At 39.8% G+C, this 23,343-nt stretch overlaps 1 protein-coding gene across 3 annotated transcripts; it reads left to right on the forward strand.

Moving 5' to 3' along the window:
* The first annotated feature begins 1,881 nt into the window (after positions 1 to 1,881).
* On the forward strand, positions 1,882 to 23,220 carry LOC124705511 (UDP-glucose:glycoprotein glucosyltransferase-like). Of its 3 annotated transcripts, none has more exons than XM_047237216.1 (37): positions 1,882 to 2,235; positions 3,596 to 3,973; positions 4,068 to 4,215; positions 5,147 to 5,318; positions 5,758 to 5,831; positions 5,927 to 6,023; positions 6,133 to 6,245; positions 6,415 to 6,530; positions 7,233 to 7,290; positions 8,322 to 8,474; positions 8,930 to 9,028; positions 9,142 to 9,273; positions 13,620 to 13,688; positions 13,889 to 13,977; positions 14,073 to 14,235; positions 14,376 to 14,510; positions 14,660 to 14,762; positions 14,852 to 14,946; positions 15,071 to 15,183; positions 15,317 to 15,527; positions 16,357 to 16,425; positions 16,965 to 17,110; positions 17,419 to 17,520; positions 17,754 to 17,901; positions 18,809 to 18,865; positions 18,938 to 19,068; positions 19,158 to 19,246; positions 19,322 to 19,635; positions 19,710 to 19,802; positions 20,435 to 20,496; positions 20,929 to 21,031; positions 21,114 to 21,272; positions 21,389 to 21,529; positions 21,657 to 21,700; positions 21,776 to 21,890; positions 22,433 to 22,585; positions 22,679 to 23,220. In XM_047237216.1, the coding sequence occupies exons 1-37, from the start codon at positions 2,057 to 2,059 to the stop codon at positions 22,847 to 22,849; spliced, it is 4,794 nt and encodes a 1,597-aa protein (XP_047093172.1). In that variant the 5' UTR covers positions 1,882 to 2,056; the 3' UTR covers positions 22,850 to 23,220. The 3 variants fall into 3 exon arrangements, with proteins under 3 accessions (XP_047093172.1, XP_047093173.1, XP_047093174.1); XM_047237217.1 differs by having other exon boundaries at positions 17,431 to 17,520; XM_047237218.1 differs by lacking the exon at positions 19,710 to 19,802.
* Positions 23,221 to 23,343: the final 123 nt, after the last annotated feature.

Below are 23,343 nucleotides of genomic sequence, written 5' to 3' on the forward strand. Positions count from 1 at the left end.
ATAATGCAAGAGCAAGGATTGAGGAAGGCAACAATGATATGTGGAGTTACATCTGGGGCAATAATACTTTCACTACCAAAAATGCATATACCACCATGATTGGCTATCATGGTGTACAACCCCATTTGAGATGGTTGTGGGATTCATCATGTCAACCGAAACACAAATTATTTTTCTGGTTACTTCTCCATGACATACTAAATAGCAGGAATCTCGTGAGAAGGAAAAAAAATTCAGCTCCAATCATATTCATGTGTTACTAGTTTACTACATAATGTTCTCAAGAAGAAGAAACAATGGTTCATCTATTTTGGACGTCCCCTTTGCAGTGAAATCCTAGGACTTTATTTGTACACAAAGAGGAAGGAATTCCTCAGTGATATGAAGGATAAAATGAAGTTGCCTTTTGCAATGGAGATTATTATTTTGGTTGTTTGGGGCATTTGGATCATAAGAAATAACAAAATCTTCAACAATCAAACGCCAATCTTTGCAAATTGGAAGGCAATTTTTCGCCAAGAAGTCAAATTACCCTCTTACAAGAGGAAAAAGAAGCACGCAGATTCTTTGAAGGAGTGGTTACAATCGTAAGTTTAGTCTATTATAGTGCAACTAGTTTTGTTTCTTTGCTTTTGTTCTGGAAGAGATCCTCTCTCTTCATGTTTTGTATCATAATTGTTGAAGACATCTAATCCATCGGTTTGGTTAGACATCGTTTATCCATATAGACTACACACGACGAAGATAGATGGTTCGTGCGAATCGATAGATATTGTCTAACGGTATCCATGCAGACCAGTTTTCTGTGAATGGGTCGAGGCAGACTAGTAAAAGGGCCTACATGATAATCGGGGGGAGAAGAGAAAAAAGAGAGGAGAGAAGTAGTGTGGTCGATGGAGTTGTTTCACTCCGCAACTGGGACAGGCCTGGAGATAGATGATATGTGCGAAATTGATAGACCTTGTGTCCTGGTGTCACGAGAGTAGCATATTTTTGTATAGGAAGAACGATTATCCACGGGGTATGTTGTCTTAGGGCATCTCTAGCGGGGGAATACCCAAACACATACAGTCTGTTTCTGTCCGCGTGGGCAAAGAGCTACCCCCAGCAGGACGACACAAATCATTTTTTTCCACCGAACTAATGAATTTGCAGACCAATTTTGATATGTAAATAGGTCGAGGCGGACAATAGATGGAGTTGAATGATACCATCAATCTCTCAATTAGTATTCTTCATCCTACATGACCTAAAAATGACATGATTTATGGTAAAAATGCTGACGTCGATGGGAAAACAATGAAATTACAACAAAAAATTTCCCTCCAAAATAGAGCACACACATTAGTAAGGTTTTCTATCAAATGATCGTAGGAAAGATAATCCTTATGATTATATCCTCAAAAAATCATATGGAATTTCTCTAGGGACTATTTAATTCGTACGCAAATGCACATGATTAGGGAAAATATATGTTGCAATGTAAGCCAACTCCAGTCATATAGGATTAGATTTACATGAAGCTTTTTTGGTTGCACCATAGAAAAGTGCAAGATTCTTTCATATAAAATATAGTGAAAATGAAATTCTAAGAAGAATATTCCCGTAGGATTTATCCCAAGGATTCAAACAACACTAGGATTCTAGTTTTCTAAAATCCTTTGAATAAACAAAAACCCTTGTAAACCAAAGAATTGAAAACAGCGAGAGCCCGAGGAATTCCAGCGAGAGGATACTCGAAATATCCGCCCCTTTGCTAAATCGCCCTTACCGGCTCAAACTAAAGATCTTCCGTTCACTATCGATCCAACGGCGGCAACCGTTCCTGATTTAAAAGCCCACAAACCCCACAACATCACTCCCCAGCCCCCAGGCCCCAGGTCTCCGGCGAAGTCTCCTCGCTCCTCGCGCTCCGCATCTCGTCGCCGACGAACCAAAACCCCTCACAAAATCCCTTCTGATGCGGGGATCATAGTCCGGCTCCTCTGCCGTGTAGCAACTCGGATCGGAGCGGCGGCCGGCGGGAGGGCCTTTGGGTCGAAGCGCGTCTTCACCCATGGCGGCGGCACGAGGGTCCCGATCTGGGGTTTCGCGGGCGGCGTTAGCGCTGGTCGCGGCGGTTCTCGTGGGATGCCTATCTGGGGGCGTCTCGGCTGCCGAGATCCGGCGGCAGAAGAACGTGCAGGTGGCGCTCCGGGCCAAGTGGGCCGGCACGCCGCTGCTGCTCGAAGCCAAGTGAGTGGTTACTGGCTCGATGTGCTGGTATATGTGTTTGTTTGCTCGAGAATTTTCGTTTTGACACCGATTTAGTGGTTTCAAGTACTAAGTTTGTTCTATATGGTTTTTATCACTGGGATGCGATTCCTGAAACTGGTTAGCGAGCCATTCTGTTGATGCGTACTCCCTCCGTTAGGGATTATAAGGCCTCCACGTATCCCTAGGCTGTAAATTTAACTAACGTAATAAAAATATATAGATATTTTGTAGATATTTTGTAAGGCCTTATAATCCCTAAGACTAGTCACAATGCATAGTATCATATAGAAGTATCATGCGTATGATGCTACTACATGTTACTATCTCCACAATGCATGGTATCATATACTAGTATCATAGTCTCCATATATTAATTGTTTTGTAGAATCTCAATGCAAATATATGTACAAGATTTACTTGACATTATTTTTTCTAATAGTATGTGCTATGATACAGTATCTACCTATGATACTAGTACCCTCTCTCTCATCCATAATTGCAGTGCCACATCAGCATTTTGCATGCATGAAATGCATGATACTACCTATGATACTCCCATTGTGGGTAGTCTAACGGAGGTAGTAGTAGATAAGTTTAGCTAATTGTGCTAAGCAGGGTCGTTCAGAAATGGTTTCAGAAGAAACCGTGGAAACCAGCTAGTTCATTCTGCTTCAGTAATCACAGCCATGCCAGCGAGCTTAGTATAATATAACGAGCTGAACCCGTGAATGAACGCCCCTATTGCTAAGATTCCAGGATTTTCCTTCTAGTTGTTACCAGTATGTTGTAGAACAGTTATATGTACTTGTACCACCTAACACAGTAGGGTTCGTCAGACACTCAGACGTCGATTTGCGTTTGTGGTTCAGCAGCACACATTCGCTATGGTCAACCCATTGAGTTTCACTGAACCGAATCCTACTAAATAAAGGAATCAATTTAGAGAGACGTTCCAGGTTTACAAGGTTTTCTGTATCACAAACTAACTATGCTGTGACAGATAAACAGACCATGTCTTCTCTGATAGGTTGAAATGTTTGCATTCTCAGATAAACCGAATCCTACTAAATAACTACGCTGTGACAGATAAACTAACTATATTATCTTTTCTTTGTATTTTAGCCAAATCTCTACATGAGTATATGTAGCCAAATGCTGTGCTGCTTCAGTTCTCATGTATGCTTTGAAAATTATTCAAATGGATTGGACCAAGATTGTACAAAGTTCATATTTTGGTCTGATGGGGAAACTTAAGTTAATGTAATGCAACATGTTGCTACTGTCCTATTTTAATTTTTTATTGGCAATACCTAACACTTATGTTTACTACTTCCATTAGCGAACTACTTTCAAAAGAACGGAAGGACTATTTTTGGGATTTTGTTGGCCAATGGAAGGAATTGGACAAAGGATCTGAATGTCTGACTGCCAAATGTTGTGTTCAGAAGATTGTTGAGGATGTCCGCTCACTTCTTAGTGAGGCACTGGCTTCAGTTTTTGAGTTTTCTCTTACCCTTAGATCAGCATCGCCGAGATTAGTGCTGTATAGACAGCTCGCAGAGGAGTCTTTATCTTCACTTCCTGTCAAGGATGATGCACTGGAGCAAATTCCTGGCAACGGGCCTGTGGAAGAAACTTGCTGCTGGGTAGATACAGGGAGCACTTTATTGTTCAACTCAGCTGATCTACATAAATGGTTAGAGGGATCAGGCAAAGGGTAAGCAACTAAGCATCTTCATTTCTTATCTCTTTGTCAGTTTGTTTAGGGCTTCCGGCTATAGGGTGGGAAACTCAGAACTTTTGTTGAACAGGGACTCCACTGGACAACCTGAACTCTTTGACTTTGACCATGTGTATCCTCGCTCAAATATTACTGCTCCAGTTGTTATATTTTACGGGGCTGTTGGGACAAAATGCTTCAGAGAGCTGCATGTTCATTTGGCAGAAGCGTCAAAGCAGGTAAAATACTTTTGGTTGTCTTTCGGTGTATTTCAGGGCATCCAAGGTCCCGAGAAAACAATGAACTCTGGAAAGTAGATATATAAGTTCTTACACAAGGACATTTTATATCAAATGCCCTTTCTTGTTAGAGGGGTACTGTTAATAAACGCTGATATTCCAGCTATCATGTCACGTACGTGGCCTGTTTAGATTGGAGCCCAAGTGTGCCATGCCAGACTGTGGTATTAGTAACTACATTTTTGCTAGGATTTGCTATAGACTCATCACCATTTTTGTTGGCGTGGCAGTGCTCAAGCTGAGTACTTTAGCTTCAGTTGAATCAATGAACTTTGCAAAATACATCAAATTACCAGATATTTGTATTGGATATTTTGGATGGCAGCTTTGCTGTACAAACCAAACAACCCCATAATCACTGATAGCCTGCTGCCTTGTGGTTTCTGGTCGATAGTACTACTAACTGGGAGATCATCTTCCATATGGTAAGAAAACTTAGATGCATTTTGGTCATATTTATAGCAAATATTTGTGAACAGTTGAACATACAGTGTTTAGTTAATCATGCCAAACCTCCTGGCTATCCTACTATTTGGATCCTGTATAGTTTCTATCTTATTAACCTTTTCCTGGACAAGACCAACATGGGTAATTGTCTGAACTGTGAACAAGATTGATATTTGTAGATAGTTTAACGTGTCTTAAACCGGATCTGCTTTTATTATATCCTTTGTAACTTCGAATGCCGAAACAAATTTAATTAATCATGACTACATTTATCCTCTATGAAAACAATAACTGCTGACAATATTCAGTTTTCTTGTTATTGCACTTCACTTCTTGCTTTTGCCTCTCCAATTGTACTGTATTATATATCTTTTCCTTGGCTTTAAACTGTACATGTCTAATATACAGTATGTGTTGTATACAGGGAAAAGTCAGATATGCTCTGCGTCCTGTTCTGCCATCTGGATGTCAGGCTTCATCTAGCTTTTGTGGTTCCATTGGTGCTGCAGATGCAGTCACTTTGAGTGGTTATGGGGTGGAACTCGCCCTAAAAAACATGGAATACAAGGCCATGGATGACACTGCTATAAAGAAGGGTAACTACTAGGTGTTTTATTTGCTCTAGAGCATGTAGTCATCACCACTCAGCTCTTAATAAGAAATATTTTATTATGTAATATTCAAGTAAATCATATCCCATTGAAAATGAGCAAGTGAAAACCTTGTGCACACATCTTTATACATGAGACATGGTTGTAAGTGTGTCTACACCCCTCTGCAAGATGCATTTTCCCATATAAAAAGGAGTATGTCCAAAAAATGCATACCAACAACAACCATAAAATGCATACCACCCTAAAGAAAAGTTTTATACTACAGGTGGGAGTACCTAGGTGCTCTTGCATACTTCATACCACTGGTACATACTCCACGCTGCATATAACTCTCTGTTGTTAGAACTGGCATGTTGAAAAAATATTTCTGTACATGTCTATATATTTGAAAATCCTATCGATGCTTATTATGTACTTGCAGGTGTTGCTCTGGAAGATCCTAAAACTGAGGACCTCAGTCAAGAAGTCAGAGGATTCATATTTTCCAAAATTTTGGTTCGTTCAGTTCAATCATAACAATAACTATGGTGACTATTTATTGCATAGATATAGAAGTATTCATATTTATTTCCTTGTCTATTGTTCTCTAGGAACGCAAGCCAGAGCTAAATGCCGAGATTATGGCCTTTAGGGACTCTCTGTTGTCATCAACAGTATCTGACACACTTGAAGTCTGGGAACTCAAAGGTATTGTTGGCCATAGTTTTGTGATTCTATTTGTCTTACAAGTTACAACTGTGCATTATGTGATTGTATAGAAGCACCTCTTTTATGTCTGTTCTGCTCCACGCTACAGACTTGGGTCATCAGACAGCACAGAGGATCCTTCATGCATCAGATCCTTTACAGTCAATGCAGGAAATCAATCAAAATTTCCCCAGTATAGTGTCTTCACTATCACGAATGAAGGTAGATGTTCTATCTGGGGCTCCCTTTGTATCTTCAGCTGTGCACATAAGTAATTGCCAAAAAATATGTTAATGCGAGTTGTAAAAGATTTTGTTTCTGAGGATGCTTATAGGAACTACTTCCACTGTCCTAGATGCAGATTATTAACAGCAATGTTTTGATTGTACAGCTTGATGATTCCATAAAAGATGAGATCATAGCAAATCAGCGGATGGTGCCACCTGGCAAGTCACTAATGGCTTTGAATGGTGCTTTGATTAATATTGAGGACCTTGATCTCTACCTGTATGTTTCACTATACCTCCTGGATAATGATGTTTCTGATTATTTACTTTGTTAATGCAAACTAATTTACTTCTTGTGTTATGCGCAAAGTGGACTTTAATCAGTGTATCCTTTAGCAACTAGCAGCTAACTCTGCTACCTGTCATTAGAAACTGTGCACCAGAAGATGCATGCTCACAAGTGACAGTGTTGAATTCATAATGAAAAAAAATTCCACAAATAGTAGTTTGTTGGCACTTTTCAAGCTACATGGCGAGAAAGATGCATCTTTTCTCCCAAAGCGTGCCATAACCACTTGTCCATACATCTCTCATTAAGTTCGGGCATTGTCCTGTGTCTGCCAAGCCCCTCACCCACTGCAACCACACACTCACCTACAACCACCAAAAAGTAAGAACAAACCGGCAACCAGTCATAACACAATGGCTTTTAACTCTGAAGTCTTGGAAGCATATGAAGATAATTATGAATAGGCGTTTTTCTTCACTTGCCTTCTTCTTTTCCCTTAGTTTTTCTTCTGTTTCTTAACTCTGCACTCCTTTTTTTTACTTCTTTGTGTGTGCTGTGTTTTGGGCTCTACCTGACATTTATTCACTAACTTTAAAAGTTTTTGTGAAGATACTCATTCGTTTGGCAGTCTGACATTTAAGTATATCATATACAGCTTGCAATATAGACATTTAATTATGGATTATCCGGCAGGTTAATGGACATGGTCCGTGAAGAGTTGTCTCTGGCTGATCAATTCATCCGATTAAAGGTGAATTTCATTTGAGTGTTGCTGAATGTGTGTAATTTGGCCAGCCCTCTCTATATCGAGACAGTAACTTTGGTGCTTGTTGTTAAGTTAATATGAAGTTTTAGTATTCCCTCCGTCCCAAAAAAAGCTTCTCAACCCTTTCTAGATACGGATGTATCTATAACTAAAATATGTATATATACATGCGAATCTTGACAAAGTTGAGAAGCTTTTTGTGGAACGGAGGAAGTAATAGGTACACATCAACACCTATCTGTATGTTATTAGAGAAATTGGTCGAATATTGCTATTGAAAGATGAAAACTAGCTCGGGAAACCTGATTATATTTTACTGTGACTTGTGAAGCCATCACATAAATTCTGACTAGAAATGCAGAATGAGATTTGTGGGTCATATTAGTTGTTACAGCCAACTCAGTTGCTCATTCTAAAACCTTTATACCACAATACTGTCAAGTGTTGCTTGTTCATATATACTATGTTACTGTTTTCTTATCATAGCTCATGGCCATTTGATTTTAACTTGATGTGCCTTCATTTCCTTAATTTGGCTAATTTTGGTGACATGTCAAGGCATCAAGCGCAGTAATTATCTTGGAACTTGAACATTTAATAGTAGTATAGTGCAATGCACATCTAGAAGCCCATCAGAGTATTTTTTCTGCAGTTAGGATGTATTGATTTTTTTCTGCAGTTAGAAATGAATATTCCAATAACATGTTCATTTCAGCATTTGTACTTTCATGACCAGAATGAGATTTGCATTTTTTTCTGCAGTTAGGATGTATGTTCATTTCTTGGCTATATTCTAATATATTCATTTTTATAATGTTTTCTATTTATGCTGGGAGTTACCATGTTATAAATCAATATAATCATGATATATTGATATCTAGTTAGTAACGAAATTAATGTGCCATAGCTCTATTCTTAACATGTGATTACCTGATTCTGTTTTTCTCCTGTTCCGTTTGAGCATGTACTTTCTTACCAATTGACAAATCGTTTCGCACTTGTCAAATGACTACCAGCTGCCTCAAAATGCTGTCCACAAGATCCTTTCAGCAGCGCCACCAGCAGAATCTAATTCATTCAGGGTTGACTTCCGGGGTTCCCATGTTCACTATCTTAATAACTTGGAGGAAGATGACTTGTATAAAAGGTGGAGAAGCAACCTCCAAGAGGTTTGTTCACTTCTCTTTTTACCAACATTAGTGAATCGAGATTGTCGGTTGAAATGTTGCTTTCCTGTGGCAAGTTAAATGATAACTCAAAATCTTTTATATCCATGGCTTTAGGGGCATAAATTGAGGGCATGTTCTTTAATTATTTTCATTAAAGTATCTTAAGTGACAATGTCTGCAATAGTATTCCGTGTTCTGATTCCATGGTTTCACTTATCATCATTTTTTTACTTTCATGGTTGGTATTAGTTTGTCACAGTATCTTTTACATTTTTTAGTTTGCTCTATCATCCGCGAATAAGTTCATTGGCTATCCCTGCTGGGCGTCCAAGGATAAGCAGCTTATGCTATTCACCATCTATTTGGCTGTTTCTTTCTCCATAGCCTAGTTAAATTGTATCGCATAACTATTTCCAATATTTAATGGTTGTCTCTCCTTTTTTTTTTCTTTACAGCTGTTGATGCCAGTATACCCTGGTCAGATGCGCTACATCCGTAAAAATTTATTCCACGCTGTTTATGTGTTCGATCCTGCTTCAGCCTGTGGTGCAGAGGCTAGTTTCTTGCTTACCTTTTTCCAATATGTGTTTGTTTTTCTCCACCTTTTATGAAGTACTCATATGTTGACTTGTAGTCTGGTGCTTCTCGTTTCACTTAATCTTTACAGACCATTGACATGATCCTGTCCATGCACCAAGATAATGTTCCTGTAAGGTTTGGTATCATAATGTACTCTTCAAGACTCATAAATGTTATTGAAGAAAATGATGGATCTAAAAGCGAGGACACTTCTACTTTGGTAATTTTGTTTTCAGTACTTCATTACTGTGATTTCATAGGAGCTCTTTGATTTGATGTATAGAACAACGAACTGGTTTTATATCATTACTATCTAAGTCTGGGACCTTTTTTACCTCTCTTATCTAGCCCTTCTCATTTACTAGGGCTTCTTAGGTACATGAAATAATAAAAAACACATAGTTACACTCAGTTCCACTTTATCATCATGATGTCCAGCCTTTTCATAGTAAGCAATTTTTGTATCATAAAGTATTGAAGCAACATTAATATGGTTCTCCAGTTGCACATAGACTCCTTTATATTTGGGGTACCATGTAAAGGATGGCCAGTCGCCAGCTTAAATGGGATTACTTCATAGGAATGACGAGATTGCCTGAACTGCAACGATGGACTTCGGATAGGATCTGATTATTTCTTCTCCCTTGATCTCATAAGGCTCAACTCGATCTGTAACAGTATTAATCCAACTCAAAACTCTCAAGGATAACTTTGTAACTAACTAATAACCTATCCCCGTCAAGATAAAACTTCTAATCAACTACTAATATATCCCCGTTTCTTACACATAGTATTTTCACATGTGCAAGCTGCACATGACACATGCTGTGCACCGCCCCTCACTTCCTCTCCTTGCTGGACTCCATACATGGCAGCTCATTTTTTAGTTGGTCTCTGTCCTTTATACGGGCCATTGTGCAAAACGCTTAGCTGTCCTTTCCAACACAAATCCTCCTGAACGCTCTCTTCCTGCAGCAAGTGCTTCTGCTTCTCTCCTTGTCCACAACAGATACACAACATGGAACATGGTATAGAGGATTGGGCAGGGGATCATAGGTTATCGAGGACGAACGAGGGAGACAATAGATTGATAAGTTATTTTCTTACTGCTTGATAGATAATGTTTACATACGCTGCCCCTTATATACGAAAACTTACTTGACCCTTAAGTAATACTTCCTTTGTTCCAAATTAAGTGTCGCAGCTTTGGTCTAGATACAGATGTATCATGTTTTAGTGTGTACTAGCAAAAGTGCCCGTGCGTTGCACCGGGAGAAACAAATAGCCGATCGCTTCAACATACCGTATGTGTTGATGCTTGTTGACCATCCCGCCGTCTGCTATCCCATCTTCTCTCGTGGGGCTTCCTAAGACCTCCTCGTCTACATCTACTCTTTCCTCGATTTCTACATCCTGTGATTTGTTGTGCCGTTGCCATGCTCGTCATCTCCGACTCCGTTTGGCCCTCATCACGGTCCCCCTCCACCGGATAATAGCCATCTTTTCGTAAGTCTAAAGCTGGGGAAGCTCTTTCCGAGTACCTACAAATTTCCGAGCCTTGGAACCTCACCCATGTGCTTTGACAAAATGGTCGTCGACCATGGCTACGCGCAGGTTCCGGGGTTGGTTAGCAAGTACGCCTGCCAGAATGCACCTCGTTCAGATTGTCGACAAAGAAACCCTAACAAAAATCATTGATTATATTCATGACTCACCGAAGATGATTTCGCTCATCAAGTCAGTGGACGGACTCTTGCAGTGTATATATGAGCGTTACATGAAGTTGATTGTGACCAGATACCTGAGTGCGGTCCTAAATTGCTTGGGCTCAGTAGTACGGCGCTCCGCGATGCACCTTGACCGGTTGAGTCGGTTGGCTTCAGAAGTATGGATTTGCTATTTTGTTTAGAAAAAAATCAGAGCGGCTAGCACCTTCTGTTGATCTGCACCAATTCTCTTGTCGTGTCGATCTGCATGAGCATGAGTAGGGAGCTATTGTCGTGTTTATCTGCACCAATTCTCTCTGACAATACCATGTTAGAAATCATCAGTAGTAACACATGAAACAAAACATCTCCTCCTGCCCAATCTATCGCTGCAACATCAAAGCGGCATCAGAAATGCAGACCACATATCACTCTCCATCGCGCGTTGCAAAACAGCGAATCTGCAGAAGCAAAGCACATAGCCACCTGAATGAAACTCCGACGTAGTTGCGAGGAGCCCGGATATAACACACGGATCAGCGGATCTGCTTTAACCTTCCATCGGTAGCTCTAGTAGCAGGGAATTGATTGGTAAAGGAGTCCATTAACTTACTACATAAACCACTGGCTAGTCGGCCACCACTGTGGAGAGAAGACAAAACGTTGGGCTGGCTGGGAATTAGCAGACTGGAACAGAAACAGACCGTCAAAACGCCAACCATTGTAATCACATTGAGTATGAAATAAGGGTCACTAAAAATTGCAGTATTATTGTAACTCCTAGAGTGACCAACAGAAAGAATTTATTAAACCAGGAAAATATGTTTATCAGCCAACACTAAAAGATCTATTCAGCCTATCCTCGTAATCAAACCTGGAACTCACCTAGTCTATCAGTGGAATCAGTTAAAAAAATGTTCTGATGTCCATACTTGATGCTTCAATTAAGAAGGCGAAAAAAGCACACGAACACATCAGCGCTTGCACCTGGGACTTCTTCATGTAGGTGGTCATGCACTCATGCCCAGCCTTACACCGCTGAGGAATCTAACTCCAGAAAACATCAGTAGCTGCAACAGCAAGAAGAGCAGGAGAAGGGAGTCAATCACTCGCCTACTGGGAGAAAACCACAAGAATTGCGTCTGCTGGACATCGTTCGTGGTCGCCCTCGTGGACTGGAACTTGCTGTCCATGGAGGACGTCCTCCCCGGCTTCCTCTTCGCGGCGCAGCAGGCGGCGCGCGAGGGCCATCAGGGCCGGCGGCGGTGCACGCGACACGGCCGGAGAAGGCAGCTCGACGGTCGGCAACTGCTTCCCGGCTCCTTGGGGATTCCTTTGCGCCTGCTGCGGGCGCTCCCAGGCAACATTGTCCAGGCATGGCTCCAGCTGTGGGCCTTCAAACTCTCCCTCTTCGGCATCCCACTATCTTTCTCGTCGAATCTTTCTGATCTGGGTAGTAAAATATCCGGCGCAGCAGGAGGTGGAGGGGATCCGTCTACAGGTCACTGAGTTTCTTCAGGATTCGTTTGGACGCAGGCGAGATCAGGTGGCGCTAGGTTATTGGCAGTGGAGATTGAAATTGACTTCGCTTCACGCACCTCAGCTTGGTCCCAATACGGAGCTCGTCGGCGCCCCTGCAGCCCGGCTGGCACGCCACCGCCGGAGCTCTTGGGCTTGCGGCCGTCCAAGCCCATAGGAATCTCGTCTTCCTGTGCCCCTGCCGCCTGGCTGGCACGCCACCACCGGAGCACTTGGTCGTGCGGCCGTCTTAGCTCATAGGAATCCCGCCGCGGCGGCGGCGCGTTAAAACTCCATGGAGATCGATTCGATTTGGCCTGCTGTGTCTTTTATCGACCCAACGTGGCGTTAGGATTGGCTTCGTATTATAACCGGACTCTCATCATATTTTTTTACCTAATAACAGCGTTCGGGAAAATTGGTAAGGCCGGTCGGATCCGGTTCCATCGTCCCCGATAGGAAATCTTGGATAGAACTCTGTTTTGATTTGGTCGGTGAGAGGGGAGAAAAAAATGACCAAACGTTACGGTGGCATTTTGTGTGTATTATGCGGTTTGGTGGGAGGGCAAAACGGTCCAAAAAAAAGCGTTGACGAAAATTTTGGCAGAAACCTTAGCTCCTTTATTATTAGGTATAGATGTTCGTTCATTTTGGAAAAAAGCTGCGACATTTAATTTGGAATGGAGGGAGTAACTTGAAGGATATCAATCTGGTCTCTAACTCTAATCTTATCTCTTTCCTATTTGAATAACTTTTCTTCATATGTAAAGAAGGTATTGATTAATGCTATACCCGTGCATATAACTACCGGCCCCTTGATAAGCAGCTCACCTTCGAGCTGCTCAGGCGGAGGCCACACTTACCCGTACTGGAAGTAGAACATTGGTTAGGGAGGATGAATGAGGAATTGAGGATGATAATACTTGATAAACTATTATCTTATTGCTTGATCAAATCTTTTTCATGCTAGTCCTTTATATAGGATGACCTACAAGTTAGATCTTAAATTCAAACTCAAGACCGAACCATAACTCTACCCTCCTAGTTCAATTGCACTCTTCCAAATTTAACTATGCCTGATCTTACAGTCCAAAACCTTGTCCAATGATGACACTTCTTGATTTGTTCCTTTTCTTAACCTTCTTATCTCTAACATAACCTATTCAACACATCCACGGATCTACCTCATGCCACCTTGGGCACCCATGATCATAAAAATAGCAGCATACTGTTTTAAGTAGTGGGCCCACATTTAGTTATTTTCCAAATTTTCTAAAACCCGCACTCTAATCATCTAATGGTGTGGATGCACCCCTCTGCTAATATTTTTCCAATTTTACAGATAATGAGGCTTTTCTTGTACATCAAGGAGACATACTCGGCACAGTTGGCATTCCAATTCCTAAGCAATGTGAGTGTAATTGCCAAATTTTATTCTTCAGGAAATTGTAATGGACTATTGAATTATGTTTCTGTTATAGCTTCTTAAAAATTAGAATACAAGGGTAGTACGGTAAGGTTAGTTGGATATTTTGGTTGGTCCAACCTATACTGTCTGTAGATGTTCTGAGTTTTATATAGCTGCAGTCTAGTGATAATTTTCTTGCTCAGATACATGGTTCGAGGAGTGGTGGCGATGACTACAGTGAAGAGCCCGTGGAAGCTCATCATGTGGAAGAAGCATTTGTTGATTCCTTATTGTAAGCATATTCATTAAAATTAATATATTGTTGGATATAATGCCCAAATAGAATTAGTGTAGTTTCCTTATGTTACTTGTATTTGTAATGCACAGGTCAGGTGCTAAATCTCACCCTCAAGATGAGCTGCTGAAGTTGCAAAAAGAGAACTTGTACAAGCAAGAGGCTGAAGAAAATTCTCGTTTTGTTCACAAACTCGGATTGTACAAGCTCCAGTGTTGTTTATTGATGAATGGACTCGTTCATGAATCAAATGAGGTATTAATTCGCTATCCAACTTAAAAATTGATAAACTGAGAGAAGCACCAAGCCTCCATAATATTTAAATTGATAAAAGAAATTTATCTTTTTCTACATTTGATAAAATGGTGCCATTTTGCTACTCTTATATTCCGAAGGATGCGACCATGAATGCTATGAACGATGAGCTTCCTAGGATACAAGAACAAGTCTACTATGGGCATATCCAGTCCCATACAGATGTTTTGGAGAAATTTTTGTCAGAAAGTAGCTTCAAGCGGTACAATCCATCAGTAAGTACAAATTTCTGAAAATTTATGGCAGCATTGGCTCTTCATCCATTTTTTTTGAGAAAACGCAAAAGAATTTGCGTTTCATTTCATTGAACAACGCAAAAGTATTTGCTCTTCATCCATTTAATAATGTTATATTTTATCATCAGATTACTGGAAAGAACACAGAGAAGAGATTTGTTTCATTATTTGCATCGTATCATCAAGAAGATTCTGTACTTCATGACATAAACTACTTACATTCTCATGGAAGTATGCTTCCTACCATTCTTTTGCTATACCTTGTCATCCAGCATCAAAGATCGCTTGTATTAATACATAGTTGTTAAATCTGTCTGCAGCTACAGATGATGTGAAACCTGTAACTCATCTATTTGCTGTTGATCTTTCTTCGAAGACCGGGACAAAGTTGCTTCATCAGGCCATACGTTACCTGGTAGATGCAGCGATTGCTTAACAAATTTTTTTTTTGAGGGGGAGCGGTTGCTTAACATGCCCATTATAATATGCTCTTTACATTGTTTTCTCTTGACAATGTCTTGTTCTTCAACACGATACAGATGGATGGGCCTAATAGAGCTCGTGTTGGTCTACTACTATATGCCCGCCGTGATAGTGTTTCTACTATTTTACTTATGAAGGATATCATTGATAGAACCATTTCATCTTTTAGGTTTGCTCCTCTCTCTTTTTTCCTTTTCTTTCCTCACAAGCAGGATTTAGAATGGTACAGCCCTATGGCTTTTCTTTCCCGTCACCGTTGAATAGATCAAGCTTTCTCTGATCTCGTGACTTACTTGTTCTAGCAACACGGAAAAGGCACTGAACTTCCTTCATGGGCTCTGCAAATTTTATGAAGGTCAACGTATGGTGGTCTCTTCCGCAGTTGGTGATAGCATTAGCACTATAATGGACAAGGTGTATGGCTTAGCTGCTGAAACTGCCTTGCCTGTTGATGATTATAGAGCGTGGCTAACAAGTTTTTCTGCGGATACAGTTCTCAAAGGGATTGACAAGGTCAGCATCTGAGGCCTGAGCTTTCTTGCCCACCATGTGGAATTCTCTCTCTAAATTGCTAATATGTGTATTTGTGCAGTTTTAACTTTTATGAGTGACTTTTAAACTTGGCATACATTAAGGGCTGGAACTGAGCTGGGTTTAGGCATACACTAGCAAGACTTAACTTTTCCCTTGTTCATTTGATAGCTTAGTTTGTGTATAGTTTACTCATTTGATAGCTCAGTTTATAGTGTTTGGCTGGATGGGCATAAAACCTGCAGAAATTCCAGAAGCTCCAGCCATCAGGCTTGGCCAATATAGTAATATTGTCCTTGGTTTAGCTTAAGAGCCCCTAAAAACTGCAATACTTCTGTACTTGTAGGTTGTTAGGAATTTTTTTTTGAGGAAGTATGAGCTGAAGTTGGGCCTAGCATTAGGTCAATTTCTGTAGCTGAGCCCAAATTTGTGAATAAACCTGACCAAATTCTGGTATTTATCTCTCCCAATCCTGTTTACATAGCATGCTCTCAGGACTTGTGACACAAATAGCATACTAGATTACTAGGTGACCACTATCGCACTACCTGCTTCTTGCATGTTGCCTACTGGCTCACTCCATGTTCAAGACTAGTTCAGCCTTTCAAGCCAAAACCAGTGTTTAAATTCCTCTTGTTCTCGGCAAATGGTATGGGTAACCTACTGTAAGTAAACCCCTGTTAAACTTGCCGACCACATGCTATTTTTTTGGCAAAAACTGACTCGTGAGTCTTATGTTTAACTTTGAAGTCAATGCTTTTGTGTCGGTCTCCAAACAAATTTGCTCAGACATATTTCTTTGGTTGTGCAGTTGTCAGACTTCTTGTTTGGGCAATTGGGGCTTGAATTCGGTAGCAATGCTGTGATCACTAATGGACGGGTAAGATTTATGCTTCCTTCATTTCTCTCTTCATGTCCAAACTGGTCCCAGTGTTCTTTGTTATTTTGATGTCTTGCAAATACTCCCTTTGTCTCGGTGTAAGTCCTTCAGGACATTGTCACGGTCTCCAACATGACACTTTGACCATCACATTTGTTGTTTGCCGCTTCAAATAAAACAGTTGTAAGAAAGCAGAAAATTTTGATGGGAAATAGCAGGTTAGAGCCCACCTGAGCATATTAAATAAGGAAAAAAGAAAAATGATAAACAATTGTACATTATGTAAGTATGTGTATTTTATGGTGGATCGTGTACTATCAATTTGATGTTGTCAGTGCTGCTACCTATTGCTATATGGATAGCTATTCCTAACAATGTTGGACAGAGATTCTAAAAAGACTTGTAATGTGATATGGAGGGAGTAGCTATTACACTCATGGACTATCATACCCATGATAGCAATTATTTGTGGCTGCAAGGTTATTCCACCTGATTCCTAAGCAGCTCTGTAGTTCATGACTGTTATTCCTACCTTGCAGATTTTTGTTGTGGGTGAAGGCGACTCGTTTTTAACCGATGATTTAGGTCTCCTTGAGTCTATGGAGTATGAGTTAAGAACGAAATACATACATGAAATAATTGAAGAGGTTGAATGGACAGGTGTTGACCCTGATTACTTGACAAGGTAAGATATATCATGTAGTAGTTTCAGTGGCTTTTCTATATGCTTTGTAGTGTGTGGGGCACATATATTTGCCAACACCTTTACATGTTACTTTTTATAAATATATTAGATGATGAGCTCTGAATAAGTCATATTCCACAAATTCCCCCTTTCCTTCTTCCCTTTCTGCGCCAGTTTTGAGGTGACAGCTAAAAAGGGATACCCTTGAAAGTTATGTGTTGAAAGGAGTACTATTATCGGGAATGATTAGAAGAAACATATAATGCTGAGACTTACCTTTTTTGAAAACTTATGCTCCCTGTTTTCAGCAAATTCTACAGTGATATTACCATGCTGGTGTCCTCATCAATGTCTGTCCGTGAAAGACCATCTGAAAGAGCCCATTTTGAAATTTTAAATGCGGAACACAGGTAGCTACCTCTTCTTCTGCATGGATAAACATTCAGCTCTACTGTATGTTATTATGTGTTGGCTCCAAACACAAAACTATCATTTACTAGGCTCAAACTCATGTTGCTTTCCTGTTTAGCTAAGCATAAATCACATGCACTGAATTATAACTTGAACCTAAATAAAATTTGGAGTATTATGTATTAATGATTACTTCATATAGTTTGATCTCATTTCCTTCTCTATCTCGCAGTGCAATTAAACTGAATATTATGAATTCGAGTATTCACATTGATGCTGTCATTGATCCACTAAGTCCCGCTGGGCAAAAAATTTCTCCACTTCTACGCATACTCTGGAGACGGATTCGACCCAGCATGAGAATTGTCCTTAATCCGATTGTATGTAATTTTTTTCCTTATCAGTTAGTATATATATATATATATAATTAGTTAATATCTGTATTACTGTTTGGCTTTTGTTTTGAAGTTCTAAATATCCAGTCAGAGAAATGAATCAGTTAGCATATGATTCCGCATCTAAAGTTAAGTAGGGCTCCTTTGATTCATAGGATAGGAAAATTATAGGAATAGGAAAAACATAGGATTAGTATGTCATGTCTAGTTGAATCCTATAGAAAGATGAGTTTTCTTTTATTGTGCCAACAAAAAATTTCCATGAGGTATGACCTCATGTTCTTTCCCTATAGGATTTGCACTACAAGATTTCTATAGGATTATTTCCTATAGGATATGTTCCTATGAGTCAAACAATTAGTGTAGGAAAAAATGCCATAGGATCTAAATCCTACATAATTCCTACACAATTCCTATGAACCAAAGGAGCCTGTAAGGTCTTAAAATCATATTGTATTACAGTCACTTAATTGGCCCAGTTGTTGCCAAGGTTAGGTGATGCACCTTAATAGTCCAGAGACTCGTCTCTTTTCTTGAACTATCTGGTTAATCTTTTCTTCGTACTTACAATCGGTTGATTAAGTCCAACAACTGGAACATTTTAAATGACTTCACTAGCTTGAGAATTGTTTTCATAATTCATTTATGATTCTCTGCAATAATATTTTTCATTAGATCTGCAACCTTCATGAGCAGTTTTTTCATGATTTGTCTGTCCTGTAGATGGTAAGAATGTAAGATGCATTGTAGACATATCTCTTTGAAATTGAAGTCTTATCATTTGAGAGAGTATGGCGTATTTTATTGAAGACTATGTGTAGCCGGATCATGCATGATCCTGCTGTAGCTGCAACACTATCGATTTAGTGCTAACATTTTAAATCATTTTCAGAGTTCCCTCGCAGATCTTCCTTTAAAGAACTACTACAGATTTGTTCTTCCGTCGATGGTAAGACCACACATATTTACTGTCCTGCACATCCTCACTGCCTACCATAATGCCTGACCATTTCATGTGCAGGATGATTTTAGCAGTACAGATTATTCTGTACATGGACCTAAAGCTTTCTTCTCAAATATGCCACTATCTAAAACACTGACAATGAACATCGATGTTCCTGAACCATGGCTTGTTGAGCCTGTCGTTGCCATGTAAGCTAGCCACATAGCAGTAAGCAAATATCAGAAGTTATTTTATAATTAAGTATCATCACTTTATTGTTGTTGTTTTTCTGTGTCAGCCATGATTTGGATAACATCCTATTGGAGAATCTTGGGGATGTTAGAACATTGCAAGCTGTATTTGAACTTGAAGCGCTTCTCCTTACAGGTATGATTATGTCGTAAGTCATGACCATCTGTTTTGTTGAGGTAGATTGTTGAGCGAAGATAATTATTTTTTCAGGTCATTGCATGGAGAAAGATCGAGAACCTCCCCGTGGACTACAGTTTATCCTTGGCACCAAACAAAGACCACACTTGGTAGACACACTTGTCATGGCTAACTTGGGTTACTGGCAGATGAAAGTCTCCCCAGGGGTGTGGCACCTACAACTCGCTCCTGGGCGTAGTGCTGATTTGTATGAGTTACCTTCGAAACTTGTTGCCATTGATAGCTTGAGGGGCAAACTTATACACATTGAAGTGCAAAAGAAAAAGGGCAAGGAGCACGAGGACTTACTAAATGCTGCCGATGACAACCATTTCCAGGAAAAGACGGTAATTTTATTATTAGTTTAGTTGTTAAAATATCAATTCTAAACATCATTTCTTCTAAATGCTTTTTAATGCAGGATAACAAAGGCTGGAATACCAACCTTTTGAAATGGGCTTCTAGTTTCATTAGTGGTGATGCATCATTAAAAAAGAAAGCTGAGAAAAACACTGTTAGTATTTCTTCTGTTGGTTATTTAATTCCACTGAATGTTACTGCTGACAGGGCACAGCAAAGAAAAACGAAAAACCAAGTTTAATTGCCCAAATTTGCATGATTTTCTTTCTGGAGTTGCTTTGAATACTTAAAAGAGTTTTAATGAGGAACTGTTCTAGTGTTACGTATTGAACTTTGCGAAGGAATGTCTAGATCAACCTATCACAAGTGTGGCAAATCTTTTTGTATGTTAAGTGTGGTGATTCCTTGGGAAACAACACAACAACTGTTGATTGAGACAGATTCAGAAAATGTAGATTATGTTAGCTCATTTTGTTTTACGGAAAGTAAATTACATTGCGAGTACAAAAATCTAGAAGACTTGGAATACCAAACTTTGTTAGGCAGTTCGACAATCTGTTTGATGAAAAATATTTTTGAACTGTTACAGTTACACCTTTGCTCTCGTTGTTGCTGATGAAGATATTTCTTGTAATATGTATTTATAGGAATGCTACTAGAATAACGATCCCATGTGTAAAGGTTACAGGCTAGTGTCATGCATGCTTGTATTTCATTTTACTGGTTATACTCCACATTTTGGTGCTCAGAGATAGTCCAACAGTTTTGCTTTGCACCTCTATTCAGGCCCTTAAGGATGCAAGACAAGGGGAGACAATTAACATATTTTCTGTTGCTTCTGGGCATTTGTAAGTTTCCATTTTGAGCACTTCTTAGCTATGTTGTAAGCACTTCTTAGCTATGTTGTGTAAATATGAATAGCATTCTCTGTGGAGGTTAATGCTGTTCACTGTTGCTTACAGTTCATTGTTCTGACACTTGCACATATGCGATTCAGCCTGGAAGTCATGTTCTGAGTTAGTTGCAAGCATTGTTAACTTTTTATTTCTAGTTAGTGGCATTATTAGATCCTGCACTCCAGTCTAATTTTACTGGAGCAAAATTCTACTCTCTGTTCCTAAATATAAGATGTTTTGGTAAGCCAAATTGACTTGCCAAAACATCTTATATTTAGGAACGGAGGGAGTAGTTGCACTCACACAACATACTACTCCTGAAAGAATATCATACTGAGAAATTATGAATTGAGTATGATTTAGCTTTAAATTTTCCTGTTGCAGGTATGAGCGTTTCCTCAAAATTATGATCTTGAGTGTTTTAAAGAACACTCAAAGGCCAGTGAAATTTTGGTTCATAAAGAACTATCTATCTCCACAATTTAAGGTAGATGAGCCACTTTTGAGTTGATTGATTAATGAGAAGATCTTAGGTGTCTCTGTTGTTGTCTAACCAGTAATCCTGCCAGGATGTCATACCCCACATGGCTCAGGAATATGGATTCGAGTATGAGCTTATCACGTACAAATGGCCAACGTGGCTGCACAAACAGAAAGAGAAGCAACGGATTATATGGGCGTATAAGATTTTGTTTTTGGATGTCATATTTCCACTTTCTCTGAGGAAGGTAGTTTTCTCTATATTATGATCTACTTGCAATCCTGCTTCATGATCTTCAATAGTCGAAGCAATTCTAGTCTCATTGTCTTCTAATGATGTTGTTTCTCTGATACTTTCAAATAGGTTATTTTTGTCGATGCTGATCAAATTGTGAGAACAGACATGGGAGAGCTGTATGACATGGATCTGAAGGGCCGTCCCCTTGCATATACTCCATTCTGTGATAACAACAAGGAGATGGATGGCTACCGATTCTGGAAACAAGTTAGTTACCAACTTAGCACAAACCATATTACTGCTGTAGATCACATTATATATGTCAACTTTAAAATGAATATGGTTTTCTCTACTGTCTGCTGACTTATTTTGGTAATCCCCCCTTTGGCTTAAGGGTTTCTGGAAAGATCATCTGCGAGGAAGGCCATACCATATCAGGTGGGTGACCTTCTACATGAAGTACGCTTCAATTGATTATTGCTATTATTGTGTAAATGATTGTTGTTGTTTCAGTGCTCTTTATGTTGTTGATTTGGCCAAATTTCGACAAACCGCTGCTGGGGATAATCTACGAGTTGTTTATGAAACACTCAGCAAGGACCCCAATAGTCTATCAAATCTTGATCAGGTACATATATTTGATCCCGTACACATAATGTTTGGTGGAACTTTCTGGTAAAAAATAATGTTAGGTGGAACTGGCCGGGACTGCATGATTAGTGATTGTAACCTGCAGACAAGGGTTAAAGTTGCTGATGAACTGAATGTCTTTGAAAGGCCCAAACTATTGGGAAAAAAATACTTTTTGAATTCAAACATGATTTCACACAGTAGATATGTTGTATTCAAACATCAATTAAAAATTCAAATATTGTACATTTTATTTGAAAGTTATGTACAGCATGGCAGCACGAACCACTTCTTTCGATTCACAAAAGCTCAAAAACTTCCATAGCAGGCGCAATCTTTTTTGAATGTCTACCTCTACCAGTTTCAGTTTGCGTTGGGATTAGCTTTTTTGAATGTCTACCTCTACCAGTTTCAGTTTGCGTTGGGATTAGCTACTTTCTTTCTGGCAGTAAAATCCTGCATTTAGAACCAGGCTCCAGAGTGCAAATATTCATAAAAGTGAACATGAGTCCAATGCTTACTTGTAGCACTTTTACCCAGGATCTCCCGAATTATGCTCAACATAGTGTGCCCATATTCTCACTCCCTCAAGAATGGCTCTGGTGTGAATCTTGGTGTGGAAATGCCACAAAGGCAAGAGCAAAGACCATTGATCTCTGCAACAATCCAATGACAAAGGAACCGAAGCTTCAGGTAAAATTGCCACTTGAAATAATTCATTCCCTATTGCAGTCTAGTACTACTAATTTTTTTGGCTAATCATAAGATTATACTCTCACTCTCTAGGGTGCTAAAAGGATAGTTCCAGAGTGGGTCGATTTTGACAGTGAAGCAAGGCAGTTCACCACACGAATTTTGGGGGAGAATGCAGAGATTGCCGAGTCCACTTCTCCACCGTCTGATGCACCAAAGCCTGATGATAAAGACTTGAGCCAAGATGTGAAAGATGAGCTATGAGCTACCGCCGCAACCTTAGCTTGCTCATCTTCAAAGCAAGACAACTATACTGGTCTGATGCCCCAGCAGAAAACATAGTTGGTGCACAGGATAACAAAGTGCAGGCCCCATAGCAACTGTATCAGTAACTGTAAACACATTATACCTGTAGCACATTGGCCATGTCCCTGTCGCCATCATCGACGCAGCACACCAGAGCATTTTTGTACACCCAAATTCTGTAGGGCTAACTTGCCTGCTGTAGATTGATGATGGATCAATGTAGTATCTAGATGATAGATGTGGAGAACGTTTCTGTAGGAAACTTTGTGACTAAACAATTTATATACTCAAAGATGTTGCTAATGCTATAAAACATATCCCTTTTGCTAGATCATGGCTCACCAAAAACTTAATTGGATCAGCGTGGAGGTGGAGGAGAGACCAGCTACCCAGAAGAGAGAGCACTGAGCCGTAGCTGCCGCTGGCTGTGGCGTGGTAGAGAAGGCGAGGAA

Source organism: Lolium rigidum, chromosome 4 (assembly GCF_022539505.1).
Source record: "Lolium rigidum isolate FL_2022 chromosome 4, APGP_CSIRO_Lrig_0.1, whole genome shotgun sequence".
Lineage (NCBI taxonomy): Eukaryota > Viridiplantae > Streptophyta > Magnoliopsida > Poales > Poaceae > Lolium > Lolium rigidum.

Excerpts from the sequence above, each read along its gene's own strand:
- LOC124705511 (XM_047237216.1), top strand. The coding sequence starts at position 2,057 with ATGGCGGCGGCACGAGGGTCCCGATCTGGGGTTTCGCGGGCGGCGTTA. Across the intron at positions 9,029-9,141 it reads CTTCAGCCTGTGGTGCAGAG|ACCATTGACATGATCCTGTC; the intron begins GCTAGTTTCTTG and ends TAATCTTTACAG. Across the intron at positions 21,273-21,388 it reads TTCCACTTTCTCTGAGGAAG|GTTATTTTTGTCGATGCTGA; the intron begins GTAGTTTTCTCT and ends ACTTTCAAATAG.